This window comes from Equus quagga, chromosome 1 (assembly GCF_021613505.1).
Source record: "Equus quagga isolate Etosha38 chromosome 1, UCLA_HA_Equagga_1.0, whole genome shotgun sequence".
Taxonomy (NCBI): Eukaryota; Metazoa; Chordata; class Mammalia; order Perissodactyla; family Equidae; genus Equus; species Equus quagga.
In genome coordinates, this window is record NC_060267.1 from 12,041,266 (window position 1) to 12,067,889 (window position 26,624).

A 26,624-nucleotide genomic window follows, 5' to 3' on the forward strand; every position below is an offset into this window, starting at 1 on the left:
TTCTTAAAATCACACATTGTAAGATCCCTGGTTATATTATCTGAAGGTAGCTAGAACAGCAGGCCTTGGGCCACATGCCCAGTATTGAATAATTAGATGAGAGACCTTAGAAATATAAGTTTCTCTGCTATGTGTTTTGGGGGTTTTTCCCCCTTAAGTTTCTGGGTTGGGGGGAGGGGCAACCAAGATGGCTTGTTCATGGCTGCGGCTTGGGAGCCTCTTAAGTTGATGGGAAGGAAGTAGAGATGGCAGAAGAACCAGCAATGAATACAAAAGAGTTATTGAAAAAAATAGCTGAGTTAGTGGATGGCATGGAGTTTAAATTCAGCTTTTGCTAATAAGGTGAATTTTGACAACTCTTTCTGGAACTTCTTTTTTTTTTTTTTTGAGGAAGATTAGACCTGAGCTAACTACTGCCAGTCCTCCTCTTTTTGCTGAGGAAGGCTGGCCCTGAGGTAACATCTGTGCCCATCTTCCTCTACTTTGTATGTGGGTTGCCTACCACAGCATCTCATGACAAGCAGTGCCACGTCCGCACCCGGGATCTGAATTGGCGAACCCTGGGCCAGCGAGAAGCAGAACGTGCGTATTAACTGCTGGGCCACTGGGCCGGCCCCTGCTTGTGGAACTGAGTTTAGTCCTTTCCCCTGAGCCTTTCCTCTCCTCCCTGGGGAAGGGAAGATGATACAGCCCCCCTGAAGCAGTTATGAAATCTCCAAGTTCCTATTCCAGTGACCCTGTTTTAAGTTTTCCACTCTCCCTCCATCTTACCCACCTTTCAGGTGGTGGTTAGAACAGGCGGAGCGCAGCTTCTACAGCTTGCATTCCAGGAAGGGTCCCCAAAGGAGAATTCAAGGTGAGCGGATCTGAGTGGGTATAAAATGTTTTCCATTTATCTGCCTGTCAGGTAGGCCTGAAGCCTTTTTGGCTATGGCTAAACATGCCATTAGACATTCTCTGATCCTGTGCTGTGGCACAGAGCTTCCAGGTCCACCAGGTTTAGGAACCCTTCCCCTGGAAAGCCCATGAGACGATAATGGTCGGCAGACAATGCCTGGGTGACAGACTTCATCACTGACTGATGATGAGTCTCACCAGAAACTCAACAGCAGCTGACCTTGACCATCCTCAGTGGGACCCACGTTCTCGGTGGCTGCAACCACAGCAGGCTCTGACCACTAATTCAACTGACATGATTTGTGAATTGAATAAGGGCTTTTTAAAATCTTAACTTTCATTTTAATTAAATATGTATCGATATCTTCTCACATTTTTTTCCTTTAATTTTTTAATTTAAACAAAATTTTAGGGGCCGGCCCAGTGGCCGAGTGCTTAAGTTCACGTGCTCTGCTGTGGCCGAGGGTGTCGCCAGTTCAGATCCTGGGCGCGGACATGGCACCGCTTGTCAGGCCATGCTGAGGCGGCATCCCACATGCCACAATTAGAAGGACCCACAACTAAAATATACAACTATGTACTGGGTGTATTTGGGGAGAAAAAGTAGAAATGAAAAAAAAAGATTGGCAACAGTTAGCTCAGGTGCCAATCTTTAAAAAAAATTTTAATTAAGGTATAATTGACATATAACACACTAGCTTCAGGCATACAACATGATTCAAATATTTGTATACACTATGAAATGATCACCATAATAAATCTAGTTAACATCTGTCACCTTACATATAAAATTTTTTTTCTTGTGATGAGAAATTTTAAGATCTACTCTCTTAGAAGCTTCTGGAATACAGCACTGTAGTAACCACACTGCACATTACATCCCCATGACTTATTTTCTAACTGCAAGTTTGTACCTTTTGACCCCTTTACCCATTTTGCCCACCCCCTGCCTCTGGCAATCACCAATCTATTCTCTGTATCTGTGAGCTTGGGTTTTTTTTGTTTGTTTTTTTAGATTCCACACATAAGTAAGATCATATGGTATTTGTCTTTCTGACTTATTTCACTTAGCATAATGCCCTTGAGGTCAATCCACATTGTTGCAAACAGCAAGATTTCATTCTTTTTGGTGGCCGAATAATATCCTGTTGTATATATATGCCATATGTTGTTTACCCATTCACACACTGATGGACACATCAGCTTCCATATCTTGGCTATTGTAAATAATGCTGCAGTGAACACAGGGATGCATATATCTTTTCAGATTAGTAATATCGTTTTCTTTAGATAAATACCCAGAAATGGAATTGCTGGATCATATGGTAGTTCCATTTTTAGTTTTTTGAGGAGTCTCCATACTGTTTTCCATAGTGACTGCCACAGCTTACATTTTCACCAACAGTGCACAGGGATCCTCTTTCTCCACATCCTGCCAACACTTATTTCTTGTCTTTTTGGTAATAGCCATTCTAACATTGTGAGGTGGTATCTTGTGGTTTCAATTTGCATTCCTCAGATGAATAGTGATGCTGAGCATCTTTTCATGAACCTGTTGGCTATCTGCATGTCTTCTTTGGAAAAATGTCTATTCAGATCTCCTGCCCATTTTTTAATTGGATTGGGTTTTGGTTTTCCTTTTTTGCTATTGAGTTGTATGAGTTCTTTATACATTTTAGATATTAACCCCTTATCAGATATATGATTTACAAATATTTTCTCCCAGTCTTCATTTTGTTAATTTTTGCGTATGGTGTAAAATAGTGATCCAGTTTTCCCAACACTGTTTAAGAGACTGTCCTTTCTGCATTGTACATTCTTGACTCCTTTGTTGTAAATTAATTGACCATATATGTGTGGGTTTATTTCTGAGCTCTGTTCTGTTCCATTTGATTTGTTTCTGTTTTTATGCTAATAGCATAATGTTTTGATTACTATAGCTTTGTAATATAGTTTGAAATCAGGGAGCATGATGCCTCCAGCTTTGTTCTTCTTTCTCAAGATAGCTTTGGCTATTTGGGGTTGTTTATAGTTCCATACAAATTTTAGGATTGTTTGTTCTCTCTGTGAAAAATGCTGTTGAAATTTTGAAAGGGATTGCATTGAACCTGTAGATTGTTTTGGGTAGTATAGACATTTTAACAATACTAATTCTTCTAATCCATGGAAAGACTCATCTTTCCATTTATCTGTGTTCTTCAATTTCTTTCATTAGTGTCTTGAGTTTTCAGTGTACAGGTCTTTGACTCCTTGATTAAATTTATTCCTAGGTATTTTATTCTTTTTGATGCAGTTTTAAATGGGGTTATTTTCTTAATTTCCCTGATAGTTCATTATTAGTGTAGAAAAGCAACAGATTTTTGTATATTGATTTTGTATCCTGCAACTTTTCTGAATGCTTTTATTAGTTCTAAGTTTTTTTGTGGGTTTTCTTTATATGTCATCTGCAGTGAGTTTTACTTCCTTTCTAATTTGGATGCCTTTTATTTACTTTTCTTGCCCAATTGCTGTAAGATTTCCAATACTATGTTGAATAAAAGTAGCAAGAGTGGGCATCTTTGTCTTCTTTCTGATTTTAAAGGAAAAGCTTTCAGCTTTTCACCATTGAGTATGATGGGCTTGCCACTTATGACCTTTATTATGTCAAGATACATTCCCTCTATACTCATTCTGTTGAGTTTTTATCATAAATGGATGTTGAATTTTGTCAAATGCTTTTTCTGCATCTACTGAGATGCTCATATGATTTTTATCCTTCATTTTGTTTATGTGGTGTTATCACATTGATTGATTTGTGGATACTGAACCATCCTTGCATCCCTGGAATAAATCCCATTTGATCATAGTGTGTGATCCTTTTAATGTATTGCTTAATGTGGTTTGCTAATATTTTGTTGAGGACGAATACAGGCTTTTGACACTTGAAATAAACATCTGATGGGTAGGTTGGATTCCCTATCCTTAAGGAAAAGAGCCACAGCTGGTTTGAGTATAATGTTTAATATAAGATACAGTGGATTGGCAGAATTGGTGTAAAATTAAGATTCAGTTCTAGTCAGTGAGTTGACAGCCTAGGAACCTGGACAAAAAATTGCCCTGCTGTCCCAAGTCCTCCAAGGCCCTCTGCACAGCACCAGCTAGAGGCGCCAAGACTGATATCCACTACTTGAAGGCTTGGGTAGAATCCAGGTGTTCCCAATTCCCAGAGTGAATCAAGAGACTGGCCCTAGTCATCATAGCAGGTGTAATTTTCAGAACAGGCTTGAGGAAAGTGGGGATAGAACTGGACACAGGGGCCTGGGTTGCTGTACATTTGCTACATGCAGTAGTCCAAGAGGCTCTTAGCTTGACTGGTCAGCCTATCCACCTTCCCACTCATGTATTTACTCTCCCTGACTGTTCATGGTGGGGAAGAAGGTGACCTTCAAATTAAAAGAAAAAAGATCTTTCCAAAAGCTCTATTCGGCATAAGCTAATGCCACTGCTAGTGCTGCCAGTGGCCAGGCACAGATACAGAAGGCCCTGAGTTGGGAGGAAAGAAGAATGTGCAGGCAGAGAAATAGAAATAGCCAGCTCAGGTCTCCACCCCAGGAGCCCAGATGAATAAAGGCCGTGCAGTGAAGGGTAAAGTGGTCCTCCTCTTTGGTCAGGCAGAGGCCCTAGCATGGGCCTGGGAGGTGAGAGGGCTGAGGGGCACAGGCTCTGTCCTCAGGCCCTAGGCCTTAGGCTCATCACATTGACGCGGTGATGCAGCGAGAGGCAAGGCAAGGAGATGGCAGTCAGGCTGGCAATCCCCAGCTTCTAGGAGCTGCCTTTGTCCTTGTCATCCATGAGGTCATACCTGTGGAAACAAGCAGAGAAGGCTCAGAAAGATGACTCCTGTATACTCTTATAAATGAGACATGATCCAAGGGCTCTTATACTTCAGAGAATCAATGGCTCTCAGCTCAGACTGCATTCTTTTTTCCCTTCCTATGATTAGGATTTCTCCTACTTAAATATCCAGGCCCATCCCCAGCCCATCAGATACTCACCACTGGGCTGCACCCTGGGAAAGGTCTATCTCAGCGAGGTCCAACTGCACCTGTGTTGGAGGATGGTAGGGGCAAGATGTTATTGTGGTCTCCAAAGACCATGTCCCATCACCACACATTCCTGGTCCCAAACCAGTGCAGAGGTGAGTGGGTCACCTGGAGAGTAGTGTCACCTGGGGTGCTTCCTCCCTGCCAGAGACTATAGCCTTGGTACTGGCAGTTTCTTCTGCTGCTTCTCTTTTTTTTTTTTGGCTGAGAAAGATTACCCTGAGCTAACATCCACTGCCAATCTTCCTCTTTTTGTATGTGAGCCACTGCCACAGCATGGCCACTGACAGGCGAGTGGTGTAGGTCCACACCTGGGAACTGAACCTGGGCCACCAAAGCAGAGCATGCCAAACTTAACCACTAGGCCACTGGGGCTGGCCCTACTGGCACCTTCTGACTCTCACCTTTGCCCTGCCCATCCTTGCCCTCTTACCTTTCCCAACAGCTCACGTTCTCTTGACATGAAGGAGGAATTAGACTTCACAGAGATGTCCAGCTTTCGCCGAAGAGCCTCATCCAGGGGCAGTTCCCACTCAAACCTGGGGAGGGATAAGTGTTGGGGGCAGGGCTCCTTCCTGAGCCTGCCGTCTCTCCACCTGAATGCCCACTGACTGACCGTTCATTGAATTCAGGATTTAGGGTCCTCTTCTTCTGTGAGGTCTTCCTCTTGGTGCCTCGATTCTTATCTGGCAGTAGCAACAGTGACACGTAGGGGTCAGGGGGATCCCGTCCATTCTGTCGAAGGGCCCTGCAACAGGAGGATAAAGGTGATAAGGTAACCCAAGGGAAGGGATGGAGGGAACCTGGAGGACAGGACAGATGGAGTCTCACCGGCAACTGTGAACAATGCTGACCAGCTTTCGTTCTTCACTGTAGTACCAAACAGTCAGTTTCACCTGGCCCAGAGGCCCAGCTGGGGCCTCAACGGGACTGTGGAGAGATGGAGATAGGTCTGGGAGAAGGGAGTGCCTAGGGAGCCTGTAGCTTCTCCATTATATTCCTCACTGCATCCCATCTTTCTGTCCCAGCCCTTTACCTGTCACCATGTGTTAGGCGCTGCCGGAGCTCTGGGGCTGAGGAGGTGATGTGAGGGAGTCCCCCCCAGAGCTCTGGTTCTTCACTCAGAGACGAGGAGCTGTGGCTGTGAGCTTCCACTCCCGAGTGCTGGGACACCAGGATCTAGGTGGACAGGAAAGCTGTCAGCTGGGCAGAGTCATGCTCAGCTCCCTCCTGTGAGGACACAGCCCTCTGTTCCTGCCCTCCCTCCCCCGTGCCCACCATCTCCTGGCACTCACCCCTAGCTGTGCTCTCAGGAGCACCTGCCCTTGACCATTGTTGAGTGTAAACCAGCGGTCTAAGCAGAGCCGGTCAGCCACAAGGAGCTCCGAGAGGGGCAGGGATAATGAGCCCAGTGCACCAGTCCCCTCGCCCCGAACCTGTGGAGCAACAGGACTGTGATCAAGAGATAAATGATTTAATCCTGGTGTTCCAGGTCCAAACGCTTGGACTTGGCTATTTTGGAGAGAGACTCCCTTTTGTGAAGGGCAGGGAAGCCATAGTAACAGTGCTGGTCCTGCCTCCCTCCCTTCCTTCCTTCCTTTTTTTTTGGTGAGGAAGATTGGTCCTGATCTAACAGCTGTGCTGATCTGCCTCTATTTTGTATGTGGGATGCCACCACAGCATGGCTTGATGAGCAGTGTGTAGGTTTGCACCCACGATCTGAACCTGTGAACACCAGGCTACAGAAGTGGAGTGCATGAACCTAACCACTATGCCACCAAGCCAGCCCCTCTTCCTTTCTTTTTTTTTGAGGAAGATTAGTCCTTGGCTAACATCTGCTGCCAATCCTCCTCTTTTTGCTGAGGAAGACTAGCCCTGAGCTAACATCCATGCCCATCTTCCTCTACTTTATAAGTGGGACGCCTGCCACAGCATGGCTTGACAAGTGGTGCGTAGGTCCACACCCGGGATCCAAACTGGTGAACCCTGGGCCGCCAAAGTGGAACGTGTGAACTTAACTGCTGTGCCACCAGGCCGGCACCCCCCTTCCTTTCTCAACTGGGGTAGACTGTATTTTCTTTACTTTCTGAGCTTTCACAAATTATACCAGTAATACCTGTACAGGGTGGAGATTTTTCCATACTCCAAATGTAATGACTTTTCAAACCTTCCTGTTTTCTTTGTTCTGGCATAATTCTAACTAACATGCCTATGTCTCCATTTCATGATTTGCCAACTTAATATCTACTGACTCCCCGCTGTGCAAGGTGAGGAACTGAGCTCATGTGCACCTCTTCTCTACTTCTGCTGGTGTTAACAGTTACATTATTTCAAATTCTGGTTCCTATTCACGTGATTCTCTACTTGTTCTAGCAACTTTAGAAGGTATTTCTTGACTCCTCACTCCCTAAGAAGAGGAAATCAGCACTTCCATGTTACCTCCCACCCAGCCTCTCCCTTCCTCCCACACCTCTTCACTTTTGTTCACCCTCAACCCACTGAAATCTACTTTCTACTCCATTCACGCCACTGAAGTTGCTCCAATAATCAGTGACCTCTTGGTTTCCAAAGTCAGCGAATCATTTTCAGTCATCTGATTTTACCCCTCGGCAATATGTGGCCACTTCCTTTCTTTGGAAACGTTCTTCTTTTGGCTTCTGTAACACACTCTTTCCTGGTGAGGGTCCCACTGCCCTGGCTACACTGCAGGCCCCTGAAGGGCTCTTCTTCCTCCGTCTGCCCTTTAACTGCTGGAGCGCCCAGGGTGTGCATCCTTTGCCTTCTTTTCACACTACACACGCCCTAAGAGATTTCGTTCACACCCAAGACTGCAATTGCTACCTGTTGCTTGCTCATGATGCGCAAACAAGAGGGAGAGGGAAGAACACCATAATGGGCCAGAGATCTACTGTCTGGGTGGATGTCTCCTCGGATAACCCTCCGAGATCTCAAATGCAAAAACACCTGCTTTGTGCATTCCCTACATAGGCAATGGCACCTTTTTCTGTCCAGCCACCCCATGCCAAAAACCCAGGTGTTAGCATATGAGCTGTTCCCTGTTCCTCCACCCCCTCCATGTCAAAATCACCACCAAATGCCATCCGGCCTTTGTCATTTCGTGCTTCATTTACTCTAATGGTCTCTTAACTGATCTACCTGCCCCCACTGCTGTCCTCCTCCAGCGCATTCTTTACCTTGCTGTCAGCACAGCCTCCTAAAATGCAAATCTGGATGTGTCACCTTCATTCCTTCAAATGCTTCCCTGTGACTTTAGGATAAATTCCAGATTCTTAGCAGAATATTCAAGAGCCCCTGTGATTTTACTCCTGCCAGCCTCTTGAATCTGTAATCTGCCTTCTTTCTCCTCCATTCTCTTCTGAGCCTGAAGAGTTTTCCTGAGCTTCCTTTCTTGGTCAGAGCCTGTTTACCCTTAGGCTCAGGGGTCACCTAAGGACGCCTTTCCTACTCCCTCCACCTTTTCCCCTAGTCAGAGTCAGACCCCTCCTCTTCCCCACAATGCCTTTTATCTCAGCAGGTATTATTTTGGAAGTATGCTCTGGTTATTTTTATCCCAAAAGAGAGAGTGAGCTCCATAAAGATGAGAACCAGATCTCTTATCTCTGAACGCCTGTGCCTGTGTCAGTGCCTGGCCCATGGCGGGACTCTACAGAATGTTTCTGGAATGAATTTATAGTACCTGCAACTCCAGGCTCTCACTGTTCGGTTTCCTGATGAGAAAGGAGGCAGTCTCGTCCCAGATAGGGGCTGAAGTTTGGGCGACAGTCTGGTGGAGATGAGGGCTTATGATCAGTGGCTGAAACTCCCTCCTCCTCTCAGCTGTCCCACATTTCCTATTACCTTCGTCTTATGAGTAGCATCTCCCACGGTGAGAGTGGCATAAGGGCTGGGAGGCTTGGTGCCCTTTCGGAGCTGCAGAGAGAACATGGTGTTAGTCTTAAATTTGGCCCTAGTTAGACAGATCCACCCCTCCCCTCACAAGTGACATCTACAGCCAGCGGCCATGTCCCCATTATCACTTGACAGCCACCACCCCTGTGGCCACGGACAGACATTTCTTCCCACCACAGCACAACCCTGGGAAAGAGAGGAATTTGGAATTTACTGTTCCAAATATACCAGGACCATCTAGACCTGAGGGTGGCGGAAGAAGGGCCAGGCGCTACGGGCATGGGAGCAGGGCTCACCGGCAGATCCTCAGCCCGTTCTAGGTAGACAGACAACAGGGCCGCCGCCAGTTCTGCACTCTTCTGGGTCTGAATCAAACTGTTCACCTGTAGCACCTGGGGAGGGTACACAGGGCTCGGAGTGTGCTGACTGACACCCCGGGGCCTGGCATCTGCCTTGAAGGCTCAGAGACGAGTTCAGCGTGACCCACCTGGGGTCCCTTCCTTCCTCACCTCCTCTAACTCAGCAGCAGTGGGACGGGGGCTCAAACGCTCCAGACGCAAGTGCAGACGGCCAGATGGGACGTCCTCCAGGGTGAGCCACTGCGGAAGTAGGCAGGGTTCAGACTTGGGGATGTGGGGACAGAGGGACCATGAGAGTGAGATGTGGGTCACGACTGGGAGGGACTGTTGACTCTGACCCCATGCTCACCTCATCAAGGAAGCCACTGTTGAGAACTGTGGTGAGACTCACTTTACACCTGTGGAGGAGAAAGGTTAAGAAAAGGCCGATGGTCACAGCCAAACCCCTGTCTCCCCGAGGCCAGACTTCCAGGGCACACAGAGGCCCAGCCTGGTTGCCCCTCTGGAGTCCTACCCTCTCACCTGCCCAGAAAGTCATCCTTGTCCAGGTCCTTGTCAAAAACCTCAACCTCCAGCTCTTGGCCTGGAATTGATGTAACGATCACCTAGTGGGAGGAAATAGTACGGACAAAGGGGATTCCCTTCTTTTCTTCTCCAAATGACTGGACCCCCCCCCCAATCAACTGAGCTCCAGAGGTTTTCTGAAGCACTCTCAGAGCTAGGTGGAAGAACAGGGCGGGACTGGGAAGAGGCCTGGCCACTTGATTCTGACCTCAAAAACCTCATTCCAGCGGGGATTGAGATCTTCCCGAATAACACGGCTCCGGAAGCTTCGTCCTGCCAGCTTTAGTTTGACATAGGGGTCTGACTTGCCCTTCACCAAACCCCCCAAGAAACGGTCTTTGGCAATCAGGTCCTGGGCCTCTAATACATGGATCCGAAGCACATTCTGTAAAAGGGACAGACAGGGGCACCAGAGAGCAGTCAAAGAGAGAGAAACCTGTCAGAACCAGACCTGAAACAGGCTTTATACATCTAGGGGTTGGTGAACGGACCCTAGTCCTTTCTAGATATAAACTCACCTCAGTCCCAAAGTGACTGTCAGGAGTAGTGTGACAGGGTCGAGGTGGGATGTCCACACTGCTGCCTATCTGAGGATTCTCATTGTCCAGGTCCCAAGGCCCAGGAGAATCAGGCATGGCAGGGAAGCGCAATTCTGATGAATCCAAATACAAGATCTGTGAAGGGTAATGCGATTGTCAAATCAAAGAAGTGCAGCTAGCCACCAGCAGGCAAGGTACGTGGGGTGGGGGCAGAGTAGGGGCTTGGACAGGAAACCAAGTCCTTGCCTTGTCTGGGCTCGTCTCCAGAGGGTTCCCTCCACACTTGCCCTGCTCATACACCATTTCTTTCCCCAGTTAGATGAGCAAACATTTTTTATGTGCCTGCTCGGTGCTTCCACATGTACTAGCTCATTTAATCTTAGAGGATTCCCCTTCCTTACTCTTCATACCAAGGAATCCACAAGGCCCTTCCCCACCCTCACACTTCCTCCATCTCCATACCCTCATAACCAGCTTCATGTAGAGCCTGGTGTTCGGGCCAGAGCTGCTGAGCTGGAACCACTGGTCCAGGGTGAGTTCAGGGGCAGTCAGCAGGCGAGCCAGAGGCAGGGTCAGTGCCCCTAAAGTCAGGGCCCTGGAGTCATCCTTCACCTGTAGGCACAGGATTGGGGGATGTAGTGAAGAGATTAGGGAGAAGGGAGACATACTGGGGAAATTTACAACATGGCTGCAGCTTTATTCTCTCTGTGCCAATCACAAACCTTCTGCTCCACTCAAGGCCATCTTTCTCCAGTCCTCTGCCCAGTCCATGGTCCCTTCCAACTTTGTTCATTCTGTTCCCTTTACCTGAAAAATTCTCATTCTCCTTCTCTCTGCCTATTGAAATCCTACTTATCCCTTCAAGGCCCACTTAAAATCCTAGTTCCTTCACAAAATCTCTCTAGTTACTCCAGCCTCTATACCTTTCTCTGGCCATCCTTAGCACTGTACTATGGGAATTTTACATGCACTAGTTAATATTTAATCATTCTTGGATATATTATATATATATCATCCTTGGTTTTATATATGTGTGTCTTGTCAGTTATGAAACTAACGAGTAAGTTTTGTGAAGGCAGATACTCTGTTTTATGCTTTTTCTATGAACTTTAAAATGCTAGGTATCTAAGAGGTACTCAATATGTTCTTTTTTAAAGAAATAATTTTATTGAGGCATAATTTACACACCATAAAATCACTCATTTTGAGTGTACAATTCTTAATTATAAAAAACGATTCTAGAGTGATAAGTGGGGAATAGCAGAGAGAGAGTGGAGGAGGTGGAGAAACTAGGCAGATTGAAAAGAGTTCAAAGGAGAAGATGGAGAGAAGAAATGATCGAGATCTGGGAAGACCGAACAGGGTACTGAGGAGGGGCCAAATAGGTGATTATCTCACCTGCACATCAAGCTCCTGGCTTCGAGGGTCTTGCAGGAAGAACCGGAAGGCCTCCTCCCACACTGGGCAGTTGGTGCTGTAGAGTGCCTGGAGATGTGCAGGATGTGATTAAGGGCACCTGCACAGTACCGTTCCTGTTTCTCCAGAACACCTAGCCCTTGCAGGCATTCTAACTGGGAGACTTAATCCCAAGAATGGTCCTCCCTCCCCCTGGGCCCACACATGACGTCTTGGCCCTCACCTTGCTCTCCTGGGTCACATCCTGAATTGACAGCTGTACCATGGGGTTAGGTTCCTTGTTCCCCTTCTTCAGCTGTAGGGGGTAAAATTCAGAAGTCACCATCTTGGGTGTTTTGGTTTTGTTTCAGAGAAGGAAGGTGGGCTCTCATCAGAATCTTTTCTCTGACGTGGCTCTGATCCCCTCCTTGGAACCCTTGTGTCACACATTGTTGCTTCAAGAGCAAAGCAGGCTGGGGCAAGGGAGGGTGTGGGAATGTGCATCAGGGTTCCCTGTTCACCTGTCCTCAGAAACCACACTCACAGGAAGATCCTGGGCCCGATCCAGATAGACAGCTAAGATGGCAGCTGATGGGGGCTCTGGTCGGGAGGAGATGCCTCGATTCCACTGTAGAACCTGAGGGGTTGGTAGTAGTCAGACCTTGGTTCCCCCCAGGTCCCTATACTTCCAGCGACCTATTTCTCCCTACAAGCTTCCTGTTTCCCATGTTGGTTACCTCCTCCAGTTTTTCTGCATCTGGCAAAAGCGACAGCCATTCTAGCCTTAGGTGAACTTGGCCTTGCCCGCCTTGAAGAGGGAACCACTGGAAGGAGAGGTAGAAGAGAATGAGGTGTAGTAGAGATCAGACACCCACCTCTCCCCTGCCAGTGCAGCAACTATTGTCTGCTCAGTGGGTGAGACACCCCCCTTTCTCTTCTCTCAACTTACATCATCCAGTACTCCAGCCTGCAATACCTTCCCTACATCCAGCTTCATTCTGGGGGGTGAGGGGAGAGGGAGCGGCAATGAAAGGGAAAAAAGAGGAGTGTTATAATTAGTAGCATGACACTGGCCCTTCACTCACCCACCTAGAAATAACTGGCAGATCTCAGACTCCCTTCAACTTATACTCGGGAAACATTTATGTGTATGTGTGCATGTGAGGACGAGGGGTGGGGAGGTTGGGAAGGAAAATGATACATGATTCTCAGGCCCAAAAAAGGGTTATAATTACCCCTGGGACCTTGTAGCATTGGGGCTTTAGAATCCTAACAGAGGCAGAGTCTCACCTGCCCAGAAAGTCATCTTTGTCTGGATCCTTGTCAAACACCTCCACCTCAATCTCCTGCCCTGGGACCTCGTGTACTATCACCTGAAGAACACAGAGGGATCAGGGCCTCATGGGCTGCAGTTGCAAGGAGCATCAATCAGCATCTTCTTTCACAACCTCCTGGGGCCGCCCCATTCCACACAGCCCCACTCCTCAGCTCTCCCACCTCATAAGTCTCTCCCCACTGGGGGTTGAGTTCCTCATTGATGACACGACTGCAGAACGTCTGGGTGCCCACTCTCACAAGCGCGTAGGGGTCTGACTTGCCCTCAATCAGGCCCTTGACGTATTTGTCCTTGGAGCTCAGCCGTCGAGCAGCAAGCAGATGAATCCGAATAATGCCCTGAGAGCAGGAATCAGATAATGAGAAACTAAGGACGCAGCACAGGGTCAGAGAGAAGGATCTATCTCCTGGGGGAGAGGCCATACCCTGGGAAGAGGGGAACGCAACTGGGCCACATCTTGAAGGTCAGGCACAAGGGGCACCAATAATCGGTTGGGCAACACGAGAAAGGCAGCGATAGAATCCATTATCATGGTGTCAGAGAGTGAGCTAAATCAAGGAGTAGAAGAGGAAGTGAGTGTAGCCCCACCTTCCAGTATCCCCCCACCCCCAGCTCCGTTCCCACAACCAAGAGAGACCTAAAGCTAGAGGGAAGTCCTGTCTTGAAAATCTCTTTTTGCTACTTCTACCCTAATTTCCCTCCCACTGCTCTGTCCCTTCACTGCCATCCCAGCTCTTCTTTCTCTTACTGCCCCTGCTGAACAGTCTGCAGCCCTCTTGGTTCTCTACCAAAATGCATGCTGCCCCCACAGAAGAAGAGTTACAGTATGAAACTTTTCAAGGGTATCTGTCTTATCCCTCCAACTAGGGTCAAGGTCCTGCTGGCACCGGCAGCACTCTTTACTGTTTTGTATCCCTTAAACCCCAGCCAGGGCTGGAACACTTAGCAGGTGCTCAGTAAGTCCCTGATACCTGAGTCCTGGGATATCCAGCAGGTTGGTCATCCCTGTCCAGTTGATATCTAGGGTCTGGAAGGGAAGGGCAGGGGGATCAGCACAGAGCCTATGGTGGTGTGGTCACACCCACCCAACAATTGCCAGACCCCTCAGCCTTCTTGTCAATTCCCTCCAACCATTCCTCATAGCTGGCAGCCTCACCCTCCCAATCCTGTTCCCCCTGCTTCCCCATCCCCCTCAACGTTTTCCCTTACCGGGCGTCGGATAAAGAACATTGACACAGCCCCCACGATAGGAAGGTCCCCAATGAGTGGCTCAAGGATCACCCGCAAGACACCATGTAGCTGGGGCAAAAGAAGATCAAAGCCTTTCCTCAGAAAAGGACTTCTCCCCCTCCCACACTTCCCAGCCTTGGTTTTTCCAACCTCCCACTTCCCCATGTCCAGTGAAACTTAGGGCAAAGGCTCCTTATTATGGGGGCCCCTGACATCTGCCGCACCTGCATGCCCTTGACTCCTGCTTTGCAGAAATATTTCTTCACTTCCACATCAATCTGTACGTCACCTACATAGCTGGGGATTGGTGAGGAAGAAAACAAAGAGGGTTAGTACTACGCTGAAGTGGGGCAGGGGGAGTGAAGTAGTCAGAGGGACCAGGATCCTGTTGAAGGGGAAGTGGGAAGACTGGTGAGTGGCATTACCTGATGTTCAAGTCCAGCAGGATCTGTTGTTTGCTCTGACCAGTGTGAACTTTGACTCCTAGGATGCGCAATGGCTGGAGAGAGATGAGTTCTTGAGAGAGAGGAGAAGGAACGGGAGGGGTACCCCAGTCCCCTTTCGCCACCCACCTTCCCTATCCCATCTCTTCCCTTCCATTATTTTACCCCTACGTATACCTTTTCACCCAGTTCCACTCGTGTAAATGTAAATGTTTGCAGGTGGGTGTTAGATCCTCGAACAGCTGGGGCCACAGTTTCAGCCAAAAGCTTCTCCATATACTGGCCCAGGAAGGGCCAGACCTGGGCCACAATCTGAGAGGAGAGGGAGCCCATCATAGGAGAGCCCAATCCTCCCTCTAAAGGCAAGTTCCTTCAGAATCCTCCCGACAGGGGGCCCTGGGAACTAGGCTAGAATTGAGGTGTGGTAGGGCCTGGCAAGAGGAACGAACCCCATGCCCCCCTCGTGAAAAATAAAAATCAAGACAATCAACCCTCACCTTATTTAGCCACTCAGCCTTTTCCACATCTGGGAAGCTGACCTGGAGGTGGGGAAGGCAGAGATAAAGATGAGCACACGCTCCACCAGTGATTTCCTACTAAGATGCCAGGTGGGATGCCCACAGAGAAAAGAAAACATAAGTGTGACCGGGCCTCCTCCCACTCAGGGGCTGGGGGAGGGGTTAGGATGTCCTGAGGATTCATTCCTCCCCAGGGCAGGGGGGCACTGTGGTCTCTCTGACAAGGGGAGCTGACAGGGTGTAGGCCACACAGAGCAGTTTTGTGGATAGCTCAGGGATGTGAAATGATGACAGCTGCTGGGGCACAGAAGAGAAGGGAGAAGGACACATTCTTTCTGGAGGGGGAGGTCCTGTCAAATCAGAGTTTGAGGAGGAAATCCTGGGATCGGAGAAGTCCTGGTTCCTTTTTCCAGCCTTCCTTCCTCCCCTCGGACTGGGGCTTGTACACCAAGAAGGTGAAGAGGGAACCAGCTCCTGGAGTCAGGGAGGGGCCAGAAGAGCTACTTGGGCCCTGGCCGTGTTTTTTCTTTCTTTCTTTTTATCAGTGTGACTCCTTTTATAGGAAAGAAGGAAGTGCTTTGAATGGAGGGGAAGAGATGGGGTAGCTGCTTCAGGAGAAAGATTAGTTTCCATGATGAGTAGGGGGAACAGAGACAGCTGCTGCCTGAGCAATGAGTCCCCTAGGACCGTTTCTCCTCCTTTCTCCTCCCCAGTCGAGGGCCTGGGCACCATGGCTCTGCCTGCCTAGTGTCAACTTTGATTCCTCTCTTCTGCCATCGTCCCCCTAGACCGGCACCTCTGCTAAGGAGAAGCAGGACCGGAGGGACAGGGAGGGGCCGGGTAACGGGGTGCAGCCTCTGCTAGGTCAGAGAGAAGGCATCCGGCCCCTCACCACAGGAGAGGGGGCGTAGAAATAAGGGTCCTGGCCCCAACCAAGCACGCGCAGCCCACAGTCCGGAAAAGGGTGGGGCCGGCCAGGGGCGGTGGAGTGTGGGCAACGGGCACTGCCGCAGTCGCACTCCCCTCCCCCAGCACCCCCGCCCTTCGGCCAGCAGCTGCCTCCGCCGCGCTGCGGCCCGGCCGCCTGAGGCTGGAAGGCGAGGGCCAGAGGATTGGTCCAGGTGCGGGGGCTTGGCGGGGCAGTGCTCCCGGGGCTGGTTCCCAGCGGGTACCCGGGGATAAGAGGGGGGGAAAGCAAGAAGAACCCATGGCCTTAAATAGGTACAAAGTCTTGAGAGGACAGGAGAGGATAGGGAACCCTCAGAGCGGCAGCGGTTTCGGGGATGCCCAGGAGCGGCCGCGGCGCGAGTGGCCCCAGGGCGAGGAGGGGCGCTCGAGCGGCCTGGCGGGGAGGGAGGCGGGCTCCCCGAACATTACTGCTCTTGCCAAGCGGAGAGGAAGGAGGACTGATTCTGTGTAAGGATCCGGATCTGGGCGTGCGGGGGGGCGGGGGAGAGGAGACTGGAGAGCCGGTCCCAAGAGTGGCGCGTCCCAGAGGCTGGCGGCCAGCGGGGTGAGAGGGGAAAGTCTGGGGACCACTGTCCCAAGGGCGGGGCGCTGACTTTAGGGTAGGGAGGGAGAGCCCTAGAACTGAGGGGCTAGAAGGGGACTCTACTGCACTGAGGATCGAGGGTGGTCGCTCACCCAGGCAGGTAGCTCTCGATGGCTCATATAAAGTGTTTTCGCCGTGAGCTGCTCCTCGTCGTCCAGCAGCTGCCGCGCTACTCGAAGACTCCGTTCTTTCTTGTCGCGGACCCGGCGCCAGCCCAGGTAGAGGGCGAGGCCGAAGAGCACGAAACCGACGCTGAGTCCTATTGCCCCGGCCAGGTACACCGGCACCAGCACCAGCAACCGCCGCCCGAACGAAGACAGCACCGCCAGGGCCTCACCGGCAGCACTTGGGGCGGCGGGTTGGTTCCCAGAACTCGGATTCGGCTTCGTGTGAGCAGTGGGGGGCTGGTCAGGGGGGTCAGAAGGAGCAGAGGGCTGCTCCACGGGGCTGGGGCTGGGGCTGGAGTCGTCTCCAGGGGAGCGCTCCATGGTGCCACCTCTGGGAGGATCCGCCCGACCCACACAACGGCTAGAGGTTGCCTCGTCTCGCAACTAGCTCCCGCTGCAAACCGTAAACCCCAGAATGGGGGAGGGGACTTCAAGCCACGCCCCCTCTTTCTGGCGGCTCGGGTTGGTGCGCACCTCACAGACTAAGGTGGAGTCAAAAAATTGAAACCCTGCCTCTCTTCCGCGGGCCTGGGAGAGGCCTCCGGAGAGGCAGGACCTCCTTGATTGGACCAGCGTGCCAAGATGGGAGGTCTGAGATGGCGGGAAAAGGAGGAAAGAGGCTAAAGAGAGGCATTTGATTGGCCAGAAAGAGAAGGAGGCGTGGTGTACCATTTAAAGAAGGGAGCCGGGCCCAGGAGGTCCCCCACGTGGGACTGGAGCGCCTGTGGTATGACGTCATGCAGAGCCGCACCGCCAATTACTGGGTTTTTGAAGGAGTTGGAGTTGCGAGGTTCAGTTGTGAAGGGTCAGGATTGCCTTCCAATCCATTCGGACGGTTTGGCAGGGTTTGGTCGAGATTCCTACATGTTGATTTGTCAGCTTTCCCTAGCTTTTATACTCTAAGCACATTTCTTATCCTTCAATTTTTTTCCTGGCTGTACTTACAAAAAGAAAGGAAGATATGCTATTGGGAATGAAAATGTTCGATGACCAACCCTGTCTATCGTGTCCCCAGTCCTCTACGTTCTCTATGCAGTGTAACGACAGACACTAGAGAAAACTGGAGAATCCAAGAATTACAGAGTTGAGACAAACCAGCATTCAGGGAAGGGGGGAGGGGGGCGAAGCGGAGTGAAGAGGAAGTGAGACTTGCTTTCTTTTTAGAACTCTCCCAGAGTTAGTCCATTCTATCTCTATCAGAGGGCAGATTAAAACAATGGACTCCAGAAACGAAGGAGGGGGGAGCGGGGGGAAGGGGGGACGAGGGTCAGCTGCACGCTGCAGCAGAAATGATTACACTTTCCAAGAATTTTCTGACCCTGAGGAACTGCTAGGACACTAAATTGAGAAACCAAGAGTAATGAGATGATTCTTTTTCTCACTTGCCTGAGTTGGAAGGAAGGTTTGGAATACAGTCAGATGTGGAACTAACGCAGTTCTACATTGTACCGTGCAGGTTTAGGAAGGGAAAAGTGCAGGGTACTGATGATGACCACTGTTACTAGTGAACTGAACTCAGAGGTGGAGTGTTGTCCAGAGACACAGAAACTAGACTGACTGGAAGCCCAGGAGAGAAGGGTTGGTCATAAGATGATTACCTTTTAATGCAGTATATGTGGGTCCTGTTGTGTTACTCTGTTTGATGCAGCAGGAGAACTAGGGTTGACTGCTGGGGAGAGATTAGATCTCCAGCTGATAAATTTTATCTGGCTCTGCAGGGCATAGATTTCATCAGGCTGTGTTTCATCAAAGCTGCTTAAAACCAATTGCTGCCCAGCCTTCCTCTTTTAATTTTAAACTTTCTTACTTCCCTTTCTCTACTTCTTTGAGGCTAACAGTGTCTAGACTGCTTCATTCAGTTTGCAGAACTGTATAAAGAACAATTTTCTATCTGCCTCCTATATCCTCCTTATACTTAGAGGTGAGGAGGTAGAAAAAGAGCTCAAGGAATTTGGAGGAGATAAAAGTGATCGGCTCACCAACTGATGAAGCAGAACTATAGCAGGAAAATAGATGAACCTCCTTAGTGGGAAACCTCTCTATAAACTGAAAATTGCAAAGCACTGGAGTAGGGGGAGGGGGTCCCTCAGACGGGAGGATGGACAGGGTGACCTATGGAGGTTCCTTTCCAAACTCCTCCCCTTTCTCACCCCATCTAGATTATCAGACACCCCCCCCCCCCCCCCGAAGATGGTATATGGAGGATGAAAGCTCAGCCTCAGGAAGGTCTCTTCCAAGCTGGGACCCAGGAGCCACACGATCAACAGCTGCAATGCAGGCACCAGAACAAGTAAACAGGGTGGGTCCCCGCCCATTGCCAATTCTGCTGCCCAGGTGCCACCTGGTGGTGGTAAGCAGTAAGTGGGTAACAGGAAAAGGATGGCCATTTGTTAGAGGAAGTGTCTAAGTAAGGAGAGCACCAAGATTTCCTGGATTTGCAATCTGCATTTATATGTAAACTACAATTGCCCCCTAGGGGAGGCAGAGGGTTGGATGTGGTAACCTGGTCCCAGCCCACTCTCCAAGATGGAAGGGGCAACAGGATTTGAGGAAATTTCCTCTGTATTATTCCTTGCAGGTTACTGCAAAGTAGTGGTCCCATTGTTGGATGGCTCTATCATTAGAACTTTCATACCAAGTCTGGAGTCAGACTGCCTGAATAGATTCCTGGCTCCGTTCTTTAATAGTTGTGGAACCCTCGGTTAATTACCCTCTTTAAGCCTGCTTTCTCCTGGGCAAAACAGGCACAAAAATAGTACCCATCGTGTCAAGAGATTGCATGTAAAGTGCTCAGCACAGTGCCTTGGCTTATATTGAGTACTCAGTAAATGTTAGCTATTATTCTACAACTCCGTTTATTTCCTATGCAGCAACGTAGGACCTTTTCTCCATTGGGCAGCCCTTCAAATACCTGAAGACATCTATGGGGTCTCCCCTCAGTCTTGTCAATTTTTCTCACCTATTCCACTGATTTGTCAACGGCCCCCTTTAAAAACTACACTTAGAAGAACACACAATGCTGTAGGAGTGGTTCCACTCAGACATGGTAGAACTGCTATATTTACAATGCATGACTATGGTTACCTTTATGGAGCTCTTAGAAAGGTGCCTAGAACACAGCAGACTCTTTTTATGAACTGACATATTATGAGGACTAAGATTTTAATTTTTTGTAGCCAGTTGGAAGTCCCGTGTTGTTCTCATGTGAATTAATGTAGATCTCTGCATTTGCTCCTCAGACAGGCTCAAGCAATTTTTTAGGGGGAGGGTCAATCAAAATCATCCAAATTGACCCCTTGGATTAATTTAGTCAATCCAAGTTACAGACACTTTCAGTATCACCTAGTACTTCCTTGTGTTACTGTTGATAACAGGGCTTCTCATACTTTTATACAAGTTAAAAAAAACAAAACACATAGCCCTTAGCTATATCACGGGAGACTAGAGATTTCTCTAACATGAATGGACTAATCAACATTTACTAGGCACAAATGTTCAGTTTTGATTCCACCAAACTCTACTATTAATTAGCCCATAATTATTCTCATTTCTGCAATGACTTAGCAGGTACGAAATGACCTGGGATCACAGCTAGGAAATGGTGCTCTCTTGTTGGAGACAAACAATCTCACAAAACACCAACATCAGACAAGGGCACTGAGCGACTGTGATGAAGTGAGGCAAAAAGACAAGACCACTTCATAATTTTGTTTAAGCACAAAACAAGGTGAGTATGCAAATTCAAAAATGGCAAACATCCCCCTCTCCCAGCCAAGTGATTGCTGCTTCATTACCAATTACAGCTTCAGCTTCACTTTAGTTGGCCCTTTTCCTAGATAAGATACCCAATCATAGAATTATCCCTGCTTCCCTGACAGCACCGAATCCAGGGTGAAGCCCCACTTCCTTGAACCTTCCCCAAAATCACTTAACCAAAGCCCAAGTCCTGTAAGTTCTCTCTAACACCCTCTTGCTAAGACACCATGGTTCCCCATAGCATGTTCCCTCCATCACTGCAATGAGCATTAAACCCAACTTGTTCAACTACATGTGCATTCCTGGTGGTCTTTAACAGGAGAATGTTAATAAAGGACATACAACGTCTAGTTTCCTAAGTCTACCTCTTTAGGCAAAGACAAAATAAAGTCAGTCAGGATTTGGCTGGGATGAGTTCACGCTGGTATCTATGATCACATTTTTCTCTAAATGTTCATAAACCATCTCTTTTAATAATGCAAAATTGTGCCAGAAAACCAACATTAAGCTTATCAGTGTGGCTTCTAAAATCCACAAACATTTCAGTATTTGCCCATTTTTGGTCTTTAGGCCCATTCTTTTTTTTTTTTTAAATGACCGGCCTTGACCTACCTAGCCCATCTCCAACCCCAGGTGTAACCTGAGTGATCAACCAGACAAGAGAGCAAGAGGTAGAAGGAGACATGATGGGGGAGCAAAACCCAGGATCGCTTTCTCTACCCGCACATGCACTGTCTCATTAAACTAGACACCTGAGTTGTTTCCCCTACATCAGCCATGAGCTGAGGAGGAGCTGAAGTTTGGCTACTGGGGCCCTTGGCTTTACTGACTCTAAATTGGATTTAAAACTTCTGTGGTCCTATGTGGAGGCAGAGGGAAGAAAGGGATGAACTCTGAGGCTTGTGTCCCCAGAAGAACTCTCCTTTTCCCAGCACCTCCCAAGCCTTGAAGGCTTAAGGCATTGGTTACTAAGGAAGGGATGGAGTAAGAAGGACATTAACTGCCATCAAGAACTCAGAGAGCAACCGCCACCTGCCCTGCTGTTTGAATAAGGGAAGGATCTGTCAATACATATCCCATTCCCATTTCCCAGAACATCCACCCTCCTTAGTACCCGCCCCCCTAAATGACCCTAGGAGCCCTGGTTACTAAGGCAACCTGGGAATAGTACATGCACATAGAAACCAGAACAGATGGGACTATTTTTAAACTAGACTAGATGGCTCCAATGCTTTTACCCCACAAAGTCCCTTCCCCAAAGCCCCATTTGGTCTTGTTCTGGGTCCCTACCCATCTTCACTGGCTTCCATCCAACCTTACCCAAGCTATGTGAGGGTGGGGTCTTTATCCCATTTTGGCATGACATCTATTTACTGCTCCCATATTCCACACAGAATATCTAAGCAAATTTTTACTGCCTCCATTTGTTAAAAATAATTGTTTTTTTATTTCTTTGGAAAGTGGTGGGCCCTGCCCTATGGATTTCCAGGCCAAGCCAAGGTAATGAATGCTCCCCTAGTCTCTGGGCTGGAGTACTATGGTCCCCGCCTTCCCACGGGCCTGGGAGCAGTTCCTGTATTGTCCAACTCAACTAGGCCCCAAATTGTCTGAAGGCTCCTATCAGGCCTTCTCTCCTAGCCACCCACTTCCCAATCTTTCCTGGCTTTCCCTCTAGGCAGGGTATTTTTTTCTTCCAAAGCCAGTGCTGGAACCTGTGCTGTGCAGAAGAGAGGACAATACCAGGGATGTCCCCAACTTCCCATCAGGGGACATACAGCCCCTTAGTCAGTCCTTCCTCTCTGCGGGCTTCAGTCTGTACTCCTATGCAAGCCCCCTCTGTGAGGCTTGAAGGAAGATGGACAAGAGAACCCTCATAAAGGGGAGGTGAGAGAAAACACACCAGCCCAACCCTTTCTCAGAAGACAACTCCTTGTAGTCTCTTGTCCTAGTTCTTGAGTGAGCCCTTCAGACAGGGCCTGGGAGGGCTAGGCGAGTGGGTGAGTAAAGGGCCCCTCAACCCCAGCCCTGGGAGGCTATACCAGAGGAGTGTCCATTAGGCCCATCAGTGTGGCATGGCTGTGATACGCATGCTCTGGGAAGCGATGGGGTAAGTCACCATGGGAGTGGTGGTATGGCTCATTGTGATTCCTGCCAAAGGTTGGGCCATCGATACAGCCACAGGGGCCACAGGAGCCACAGATACAGCCACAGGAGCCATGGAGACAGGTGGGGGTGCCATTCCCTGGGCAATTGTTTGAGCCAGAGCAGCTGACAGTGGTGTGATCTCTGGGTTCAAGTGTGGGGGTGGGGGTGGTGGAGCAGCAGGAGGTGCAGCATTAGTTGGGGGAGCAGCTGGAGCTCCAGCAGGGGCCACCAGTTCTTGCTGGGACACAGGTCGAGGCTGTAGAGCCTGGCTGCTGAGAGTAGTGTGAGTCTGGGCAATGCCATGGTTAAAAGTGGCAACAGTGCCCACGGTGGGGGCCAGAGTCTGCTCAGTCGCTGGTGCAGTGGAGCTCAGGGTCATGACCTTGGCCTGATTGCGGAACTGAGCATTTTGTTCCAGCAGTACCTCATTGGTGGCCAGCAGGTTGCTGACCTGCTTCTTTAGCTCTTCTACCCGCTTCCTGAGCATGGCATTCTCCTCCTCTAGCAGCCTGCACTCTACCCCTCGGGGTGGAGCCAGGCTATATTCGTATGATTCAAAATGGGGGCCATCTGGGGGGCAGCATCCACCTCGCCGGCGCTTGGGGCCTGGTTCATGATCCTCAAAGCCCCTGTCAGGGAGGTCGTAGATATCATAGAGATCATGACGTCGTCCTGGGGGGACTGGGCCTGTTGAGCCCCCACCACCAGTGCCTCCTCCACCCCGAGCATCAAACTCAAAATCCCGTTGCAGGTGACGGAACTTGCACTTGGCTCCTCTCTGGCAGTCACCCTTGAGAAAGTCACGGCAGATAGGGACCTCCTCCTTGCCATTTGGTAGGTCAGCTGGTGAAAGGCCCAGGCCGGCCGCTACTTTCTGTCTCAGCCGAGGGGGAAGCTCTCCCGTCTTCTTATAGCCATCCTCATCCTCCTTGGAGCCATGGATGAATCGGCAGTTTGGGCGACTACACTCCTTGTTCTGGAAGTCATGGCAGAAGATGAACTCATTTTTGCTCACTCCCAAGTTGGACACTTCACTCATGTCTGGATGGCGATAGCGGCAACGCTTGCCTCGCTTGCATACGTTCCTCAGGAAGTCTCTGCAGATGGCATCTGAGCTGGCCCCGCCACTGCCTGCTCCTGTCCCACTAGCTTCCTCGCTGCCACCGCCTCCAGGGCCTCCAGTGCTGCTCCCAGTGCCGTTGGCATAGCTGTCCCGGTCAGGCATCCTGGTCCCCCCCAACTCAGGGCTTTCTTCCTTTTCTTGCCACCCTTGGTGACTGCTAGGAAAGAGAGGAACTGTGTCAAACAGGAGTCCTCCAGAGAGGCCACACTCTTCCCAACTATAGAGCAGGCAGTCCAGCAAGAGGCAGGCTAAAGGGGCAGTGGCTTTGGAGATGGAGAAATTAAGGGATGAGAATTCTGCCTGGACTGGCTGGCTTCTCAGAAGTCCCGCCCAGGCCCTTGTGCACCTGGCCTGGGGCAGAATGATTCACACTTGCCTGGCTAATGGTGGAGGGAGGGAGCTGGGGTGAAGCCACCTCATCTCACTAACGATGGCAGGCCAAGGAGGGGGCAGGGAGAGAATAGTGTTGGATTTTATTTCTCCTTCTGAACTGACCTTATTAAAGGTGTGGAAGTGAAATGAAAACTGCTGTTGGTGTCTGAATACGCTGGAGGAGACTGGGAATAGTGGCCAAGATGGGCTGGTGAGCTACTAGGGCTGTGAGTAATGGGATACTGGTGACAAAACTTCCCTTAAACCCCTCTTCCATGGGATCTCAGGAGAGGGCTCTGTGAAGTATCAGATCTTTAGACCTCAGGATATCCTGAGTGAAGAGACTGGTGTCACCAGCTTAAGGGCAGTCCCTAAACTTGTCATTTTTTAGTATTCTCTCCTAGCTCACCACCACTGTCAACCGCAGCATGGGCAGCCCTTTCCCCTGCATTTCAAGGGAACAGTTCTACAGCTGGAATCTCCACTTACAGACCCCGAAAGGACAAAACCATTTGTGGCAAGGTTAAGGCAGAAGGAAGGAGTTAATTTCACAGAAACAAGTGACCTTTCTTTCTCCATTCTATACATCCCTCCTACCCCTCCCTAAGAAGATCCCACTGACATCAAACCACACCGTTTCTCACCCCCATTGAAGATCTTTATTTATAAACTCTATAAAAGCTTTTCAAGTCTCCTCTTTCCCAAGAGAGCTCTGGAATATTATCAGCCCACTGCCTGGGTTCTAGCCCTCCCCTCTCTCCACCCCCAACAAGACTCGGAGTCCCAGCTACCACGTGTCTGACCTCTGAAGCCTTTCCTAGACAGTGTTCAGGCTCCCTCTGCTGTTCAAATAGGAAAACTTTATACTGTTTCCTCTGGAGCACAAGGGAATCTTTCCAATTTCTTTGGCCTGGATCTCCCCCCAACCTCCACCTCACTACCTTGACTTTGCCTTTAGATTTCCCTACAATGAACCGACCACACAAGAGGCCAGAATTACAGGAGAATCTGTAAAAGAGGGGTCCTCTTCTTCCAAAGGAAAGTAGCAGTCCCAGAATAAGAGAAACAAGGGAAAGAGTGGTAAGAGAGAAGATACAAACTTCTACAACATGGGACATGAGCCGGTGAAAAATAAATGCCGTCTACTCAAGCCTGACCCATGTTGCAAGTCCCACCAGACGCAGACAATCAGATATGGTACTGTACTCCTCCCCACCCAACTCTCCCAGGATTGTTCGATACCTGAGGTAGCTCAGGTGAAGTCCGGGGCTCCTGTGGGTCTCCACCTCCACATCACTGCTGGGTTCTGAACAGGAAAAAAACAGAGACTTGGGTGGGAGAAGGGATAAGAATGAAGGACCGTGGGGTGGTTGTTAAAGAAAGAAACCTGACAAAACGGCAAGAGCTCTCGGCACATCAAGCTTTCCTCAGGGTTCGAACTGAACTTCACCTGTCAAAGGGACAAGTTGCCAGTAAGAAGAGTAACGGATAGAACTAATTGGAGAGCCTAGGAAGACCGGTCGGAAAATCAGTCCTGAGTGAACAAAAGGTGAGGGGCGCCCTGCCCCAAGATGAAGGAGAATGTGGGGATCAGAGCCCGGCCTAGAGTTGGGGTTAGGAACTCCGAATGGGGAGCCTTGCGAGGGCAGCGCCTGACAGTGCAGTGGGATGACAGAGTAGACTTGGGGGCGGTGATTATGACGCTTCGCAACACCCCAGAGTTTGCGAAAAAAGTCCTAGGAGTTTCCCGCGGGAAGTCTTCTAGCTTGGCAGGCTATGTGCGGTGCCGCCGGAGCTCAGCCCGGGCCAGGCGAACAGGACTCTAAGGGAGCACCAAGTGAAGCGGGGAAGGGGACTCCAGGTGACACCACGCTGAGGGGATGGGCAGGGCTGTGACGTCACGGAGCTGGCGTTTGCTCGCGAAGCGGGGTCAGTCAGAAAAGGGTACCGGCCCTGGGGCGTGAGGAAGAACCGTCTCGGCCCTGGGGGGCCTTGTGTAGCCCGGCCGAGCCCAGCCGCTGGGCCGGCCCCGACTCCTCCCCTCCGGGCGCGGCCTCCACCTATGCCTCCCGCCTCCCTCACCTGCCGCCGCCGCCGTAGTTGCTGCTGCCGCCTGCCGGTCCTCTAGCTTCGACAAAGAGCCGCCTACCCTATCGCCCTTCCGCTTCCTGCGGAAGAAGTGTCGCTCTAGCCACCAAACCCGGAACTATACTCTATGGTGTGCGGAGTACTTGCGC

The 26,624-nt window shown here is 49.8% G+C and overlaps 2 protein-coding genes across 4 annotated transcripts; both read right to left on the bottom strand.

The window, feature by feature from the left end:
* Positions 1 to 3,878: 3,878 nt before the first annotated feature.
* Positions 3,879 to 17,373, bottom strand: ESYT1 (extended synaptotagmin 1). Its single transcript, XM_046683099.1, has 31 exons — positions 16,917 to 17,373; positions 15,252 to 15,293; positions 14,932 to 15,066; positions 14,737 to 14,810; positions 14,536 to 14,608; positions 14,291 to 14,380; positions 14,053 to 14,108; positions 13,506 to 13,629; positions 13,243 to 13,419; positions 13,036 to 13,118; positions 12,695 to 12,743; positions 12,483 to 12,569; positions 12,290 to 12,382; positions 11,990 to 12,061; positions 11,749 to 11,835; positions 10,813 to 10,962; positions 10,330 to 10,485; positions 10,020 to 10,196; positions 9,770 to 9,852; positions 9,597 to 9,645; positions 9,398 to 9,487; positions 9,185 to 9,280; positions 8,838 to 8,909; positions 8,677 to 8,763; positions 6,275 to 6,415; positions 6,016 to 6,158; positions 5,811 to 5,909; positions 5,596 to 5,727; positions 5,413 to 5,518; positions 4,932 to 4,981; positions 3,879 to 4,738 (listed from the first exon to the last, which is right to left on the bottom strand). The coding sequence occupies exons 1-31, from the start codon at positions 17,310 to 17,312 to the stop codon at positions 4,699 to 4,701; spliced, it is 3,309 nt and encodes a 1,102-aa protein (XP_046539055.1). The 5' UTR covers positions 17,313 to 17,373; the 3' UTR covers positions 3,879 to 4,698.
* A 2,021-nt stretch (positions 17,374 to 19,394) lies between these two features.
* ZC3H10 (zinc finger CCCH-type containing 10) lies at positions 19,395 to 26,545 on the bottom strand. 3 transcript variants are annotated; one of them, XM_046661619.1, is made up of 3 exons: positions 26,470 to 26,545; positions 25,630 to 25,693; positions 19,395 to 24,169 (listed from the first exon to the last, which is right to left on the bottom strand). In XM_046661619.1, exon 3 carries the CDS (start codon positions 24,115 to 24,117, stop codon positions 22,810 to 22,812), a length of 1,308 nt encoding a protein of 435 aa, XP_046517575.1. In that variant the 5' UTR covers positions 24,118 to 24,169; positions 25,630 to 25,693; positions 26,470 to 26,545; the 3' UTR covers positions 19,395 to 22,809. The 3 variants fall into 3 exon arrangements, with proteins under 3 accessions (XP_046517575.1, XP_046515877.1, XP_046516664.1); XM_046659921.1 differs by having other exon boundaries at positions 19,395 to 24,172; XM_046660708.1 differs by lacking the exon at positions 26,470 to 26,545 and adding an exon at positions 25,838 to 26,454 and having other exon boundaries at positions 19,395 to 24,172.
* Positions 26,546 to 26,624: the final 79 nt, after the last annotated feature.